This window comes from Epinephelus fuscoguttatus, linkage group LG11, assembly GCF_011397635.1.
Source record: "Epinephelus fuscoguttatus linkage group LG11, E.fuscoguttatus.final_Chr_v1".
Taxonomy (NCBI): Eukaryota; Metazoa; Chordata; class Actinopteri; order Perciformes; family Serranidae; genus Epinephelus; species Epinephelus fuscoguttatus.
This window is the reverse complement of record NC_064762.1, coordinates 19,973,452-19,979,864: the sequence shown is the minus strand read 5'-3', so window position 1 is coordinate 19,979,864 and position 6,413 is coordinate 19,973,452. Positions and strand designations below refer to the sequence as shown.

Sequence of the window (6,413 nt, the reverse complement as noted above, 5' to 3'; positions counted from 1 at the left end):
CGCTCCCCTGCATGGTCTCAAAGACCCAGAGTTCCCTAGCAGACACCATGCTGCAGTACAGGGGCGTAGGTTATGTTTCAGCAGTGGAGGGCGGGGGGCCACATATGAAAGTGAAGGGGGGATCCTCTGCTAGAAAAATGCGAGCATCAAACAGTTCATTTCCTCCAACAATTAATAAGAAAGCTGTTATGACCTCTATAAATAATTGGTAAAACTATATCTAATAAAAACAAATACAATGTATGATATCTAGGTTTTCATCTCCCTCATATACTTTAATGTATGCAATTATTTTTGTGTTATTTTCTTTTGAAAGGCTTGGTAAATGGCTATATTATTTTCTGGGCACATATTTTTTATAATATGAAGGTAGACTCTAGTACATAAAGAAACATTGACAAATAAGTCACAAGGAAAGAGACGAAAACAAACTAACAAACATGTCACACATACGTCCTCAAACATCACTCTGCAGGGTCACGTGATCACAGAGCACTTTCATAATTATGTAGGCTTATCCTCCATTTTGATACGAGTCCATAACTGGTCCCAAGGAGATGCTCATTTCTCCTGATCGCTGTTTATTCTACTGAGCATACATTTATGAGATGCTATTTCTACCAGTCCCGGGGCCATTGTTGTCTTCCAGTGTCTAAGAATAACTCGACAGACAGTTATAAGACCCGCAATCAGACCTAAATGATTAAATATATATCTGTACAATGTACTGTTTTATCTGAAATATGATTAATATTTAATAAAAAACAACTTAATTACCTGCATTCTGGTGAATTTGTACACGCAAATGTTTCCTTTTCTGCAATAAATTATAGTGTAAATATCTTTAATTTTGTCAAAAATAAAAGTCCTCTGCTAATTTCATGATTAATTTTGTCCCCAAATGAGTGCTCACTTATGATAATTTAAGTATCATAAGTAAAATTATGGCCTCTTACTTAAACTTAGAATATCCAGAATTTATATAAAGATACAAAAATAGATTATCAGAATCATCCATAAATGAAAAAAGAAAACTCAATACCAATAAATGAATAAATAAATAAATAAATAAATAAATAAATAAAACTATCTCTGTGATGTTGGTAACATGTTGCTTACTATACAAATCCAATCATTATAAATGCATAACATTTTTATTCATTTATTTATTTCCTATTTGTTAGTTGCCTTCTGGAGCTAAGCACAAATGAATTTCACAATACGTTGTAGCACACTGTGTAGTGACGACTTAATGTGTGACCAACAAACATAATTTGATATGTTGAATTTTAATTTAATTTAATTTAATTTAAAATGAATTATTCCATTTTTTAAGTATTTTGGGTGCGTACTTCAGAAACCAACAGCACAATTTTGCACTTAAAATAGGACCAAATAATATTATGTATTTATAACCGACATAACAGTTCCGCCATCTTGTGGACAACTGACTTCACTGCAGAGTCAAACAAAGTGCGTTTTAGTGACGTTTGCCCTACGCGGCTTCCGTCCGAGCTCACATGCGACAACAGAAGGTCAGACATGGCAGCTTGTGCGGTAGGGCTGGACAAATTTATGTTTTCGCTGAGGCTATTACGGAACCTCCGGCTCCAGAATGAACGTAAGTAAACCGAACAAGCTTCCGTTTATGTGTTATACTTTATAATGTGCTGTCAGCCTTTAAACATAAGCAGTACGTGTACAGCCATGAGCCACGAGCTAACGGGGCTAACGGTTCACTGTTAACGTTAGCTAGCAGTTTTCAACCTTCCCATCACTTTGACTGATTATCGTCTTATTGTCTTGTTACGTACAGGGTTCATATCCACATCTGTGTGTCGTCTTGCTGCGGGAAGCAGCGAGGAGCCACCAAAGTTCATCCCTCCATCCAAACCTATCATCGTGGATAAAACACAGACTGCGGTGTCTCAGCGGAAGTATGATGTTTATGCGACCTCCAGCTGACACTCACTGATACACACACTAACTCTGCATACTGTGCACGGTAATGTGTTTTAACGTGTTGTCCCGGTTGTGTCTCTCCTCTCAGGGTGCTGAGCCCAGAGTTCCTCCCTCCTAGACAGAGAACAGACCCTTTTAAATTCTTCATGGAGAGGAAAGACATGATCCGCCGGAGGAAGGTGCTCGATATCCCTGAATTCTATGTTGGTAAGAAACCGGTTACATTCTCACCTTGAGGTGATGGTGTAAGATCACCCAAACTATTTCATTTTCTCATCTTGACACCTGGAGAAGGCGGCAGTAGCTCAGCCCATAGGGACTTGGCTTGGGAACCTGAGGGTTGCTAGTCCAAGTCCCCATATAGACAAAGTTTCCACTTCATACAAGTGTATTTATCACAGGTGGATGTAATATTTCGTCACTAAAGCTAGTTGTCCCAGCTGTCAGGATACAACCACGCTTCAGTAACTGGCCTTCATTTTTATTTTTAAATCAACTATCCTTGTACACTGAGTCCGATGCGTTTTACTGTTCTATTCCTTAAGACAATTTGCAATATGAGACAAAATGAACATACACATTTCCCTCCTTTGCCTCTCTCCACTAGAGTCACTTATCTGGTTGTCACCACTCTCTCCCAGTGTTATGCATTTGGCACCACAGCTACATGAAGGGGCGGAGCTATCCTCCTTCTCTGTCTCCACACTTACTTACTGTGTACAGTCCTCCTCATCCTCCTCCTCCTCATCATCATCATCCACCTGAATATTATTATCTGATCTGTTGAAAGTGAGCTACTGTATCTGAGTTATGAGCGGATATTGTGTCACCTGTTCCTCTGTCTTGTGGTGGCTGTGTCCCACTGCCACATTTTCTTCACTGATTCTTGATTCTTGAATTCTGTCTGGCCTGTGACAGATGTGAAAAACTCTGAACCTGTTCAGAAAACTTTAATGACAGGCGAAAGTGTCAGTGTGCAAATGTGACTGACACAATATGAGGTCCTATTTGTGTGACAGTATCAGAAGGAAAAAGCCGAATCAGTGTGCAAAGGCTTTTACATTGATAGTCCTTGGTGACTGGGGATGGCCACGAGGAAAATAAAAGTGCTATCCTCTTCCTGTTTTGGTTTGTGCCATTAATTGAGCCTTCATTTTCCTGGGAGACCGTACGGAGTGGCAGCCAGAATTGCATAGTGAAGGAGAGGCTTATAAGAAACCAATCTAAACGTAGATGGTGTCATTATTCTATAGCCATTTAATCTTGCAATCAATGTTTCATTTCCAAATTATAAGTTAAAATACAAAAAGCCTTGTCTATTTCCACTTTAAATGGTGCAAATGATTTTTGTTTTAAGGGAGCATCCTGGCCGTGACCATGGCCGACCCCAACGCCAGTGGGAAAACTAACCGCTTTGTTGGCATCTGTATCCAGAGGGGTGGGAAGGGGCTGGGAGCCACATTTATCCTGAGGAACATCATTGATGGCCAAGGTGAGGGTTGTTTTCTTTCTTAGTTTTGAGTCAACCAAATTGTTGTGATAAATGTAATGTAAATGTGAAACTATAGTGCTTTTCAGTGTAAAGCCTGCCTGTACATGTCCCTCCATATTTGTCCACATCTCTACTTCAGTGTTGGCCATGAACCTGGTGGCCTTCAGGCAAAACACCTGCTTCAATCATGTGTTTCTTAATGTGTGTGTGTGTGTGGCTCAGGTGTGGAGATCTGCTACGAGATCTACAGCCCCCGTATCCAGCGGATTGAAGTGCTGAAGCTGGAGAAGAGGCTGGACGATAACCTAATGTATCTGAGAGACGCTCTGAGCGAGTACAGCACCGTGGACCCGGACATGAAGCCGGTGCCCATTCCCATCACTGGAGAGGTGCCTGTCAATAAGGTGAGAGAGCTCAAGGATGGATCTTGATTTATAACAAAGAGCTGGATTAAACGGGGCTTCTCCGGACTTATTTGTTGTACTTACTATTGTTCAGGCTCTTTTTATAAAGCTGCTTGGATCTTTATTTGTATAATTTCTAGTAACACTGATATCGTGCTATCGTGCTATCTTACACGATAGCAGACTTTCACTTCACAATTACTGTGGCCAAGAGTTATCATCAATACACGCCTAGTCTGACTTACAAGGACTACATCACATTAGCATGTCAAGTAACTGCGCGCTTCCGTCTACTCACCAGGTCAAGGTAAAGATGCGGCCAAAGCCGTGGTCCAAACGCTGGGAACGACCCAAGTTCAACATCCAAGGCATCCGCTTCGACCTGGCCCTGACCCCGGAGCAGATGGAGCACGCCCAGAAGTGGGCACAGCCTTGGCAGGAGTACGACATGCTGAAGGAGTACGACACGTCCGAACTGGAGGTGAAGATCCTCGACGAGGTCCAGAAGGAGATGAGCAAGTGAGGACGATCCTCCTGAAATGCAAACGTTCGTCAAGTTTACCATCAACAGACTTTTTCAGGAACAGGAAAGACTGAAATATGAGGATTGGAAGGACATGGAACAATCCAAATGGTTTACTCCAGATACACCAGTGTAGGCGCGGAGGAGCCAAGATGGAAGCTGGTGTCGTCGTCTGAGGAGTCATGTCTGCTTCTGTTTGTCTTGTCAGTGTCACGGGCCTTAGCTATGACATCCATGAAGCTGTTTCTATAATAAAAGCTATTAAACCTTCCAAGCTTTGCATTTTGTTCTCTGAAGACACGTGTGTTTCTGTTTTGTGCCACTAGATGGTGCTGTTCCTCCATATATGTCGCATCCATGGGCAGTTGCATAACCAAGCCTTTGTTGTGTCTCTCAGTGTTTTGATGGAAACACTGCCACGCTAAATAAACACACAGTGTGTTATTTCAGTTAAATGATGAGGGGCTTGTTCCAAAAAAGCAGCTTTACTGAGTTTAATGATGTAAAACTCTTAAAAAAAAGTATCTTAAAAGTCACATATTCCACATTTAAGGGGCTTTAAATTAGTAAAAGATTCCAGAAAATCAGTAAACCTGCTTCTTGGATTAAACCCCAGTACCATGCACTTTAAAAAACGGAAAAAAACACACCCTGGTATTCAGGGACCGTACACACCAAGGACACCCGGTAGTGTTTTACTGTTGTGGATGGAAAATTGTGGTGTTGAGATGGTATGTTAGAGCGTCAGTTGGGGTAGTATAAAAACACTTGGACTCCTTATGTTATGTCTGCTCTCCGCCAATGTGTGTGTGTGTCTGTGTGTGTGTGTAAACACGCCGAATGAGTCCCTGCACTCTAATTTCTCCATATTACAGGATGAGACGGGGAGAAAATGGTCTTTAATACAGGAGGAGCAGATGTTTACTGAGCTCATTATGGACCACACAGATTTCCTGTGTGGAGATACAGCGGAATAAAGAGAGTGCGATTATTCCTGCTTCATTTAAGCTAATGGAATGGGAGACGTGCAGTGGAGACCTTTAACGTCGGTGTACGGCAACTGATAAGAGTTAATGGTTTTGGGGTTATTTCAGCCCAAACTGCACCTGTTGAACAAGTATGTCTCGGCCTCTCAGACTCCACCGTATTTACCCAATCAGACGTGACCTGCAGCAACGAAAACCGACTCCATGTGCGTCTGTGTACAGTACGCTTCGAGCCTGTCCTGCACAATGTCATTATACTGCCCACTGAACCAGCTGGCCCTTTCACCTTAACTTTTTTTTCCACTCAGTATTTTCTTCAGGACGGTTGACGCTCACGTGTGGAGGCGGTAACAGATTGTTTATCCTACAGCACACTGCCGAGTCTCTAGAAGTATTTTTACGGTGACACCACTGGACCAGTTTAAACCGCAAAGTTACTCAGTGTGAGTTTATGCTTCAAGGAAACTTCCTGCCTCCGTTTGTGTGTGTGTGTGTGTGTGTGTGTGTGTGTGTGTGTGTGTGTGTGAGTGAGTACTTTAAGGTTGTGATCTCAACTGTATGTGCCTCCCATGCCCTCAGGTTGACTTCTCTGCACCTGGAGTGAAGTTAAAGCCCCTTGGCTGCGAAAGGAGATCAAACACCAGCTCACACACACATACACAGATATATACACACACACACACACACAGCGACTTGCAGACAGGCCATCATATCAGCCTTCACAGACAGACACCTCAAACAGTGCCAACTGTAAACGTCTGGGACTGCCTGTCTGTCAATCCTCATACGAAACAAGATACACTCCATCGCCGTGGAATCGGGGTGGGGCATGCAGGTTGGAGGAGCCAATAATCCCACCCCTCAACAACAACCGACTGTAAAGCATGGTGGGCCGATGATAACTACAGTGCCACACACACTACTATGAAGGTCAGTGCAGGAATGTAGGGAGGGACACACTCCTCTAATCTGTCTTCCTCCCCTCCGCCGGTGCTCCCATGACCTTCGTCTCTTTCTCTCTCTGAGGGAGGACAGCGCCAGCTTTG

At 42.7% G+C, this 6,413-nt stretch overlaps 1 protein-coding gene across 1 annotated transcript; it reads left to right on the top strand.

The window, feature by feature from the left end:
* The first annotated feature begins 1,491 nt into the window (after positions 1 to 1,491).
* mrpl19 (mitochondrial ribosomal protein L19) lies at positions 1,492 to 4,655 on the top strand. The gene is made up of 6 exons (XM_049589913.1): positions 1,492 to 1,621; positions 1,817 to 1,937; positions 2,051 to 2,169; positions 3,320 to 3,454; positions 3,677 to 3,858; positions 4,160 to 4,655. Exons 1-6 carry the CDS (start codon positions 1,543 to 1,545, stop codon positions 4,379 to 4,381), a joined length of 858 nt encoding a protein of 285 aa, XP_049445870.1. The 5' UTR covers positions 1,492 to 1,542; the 3' UTR covers positions 4,382 to 4,655.
* Positions 4,656 to 6,413: the final 1,758 nt, after the last annotated feature.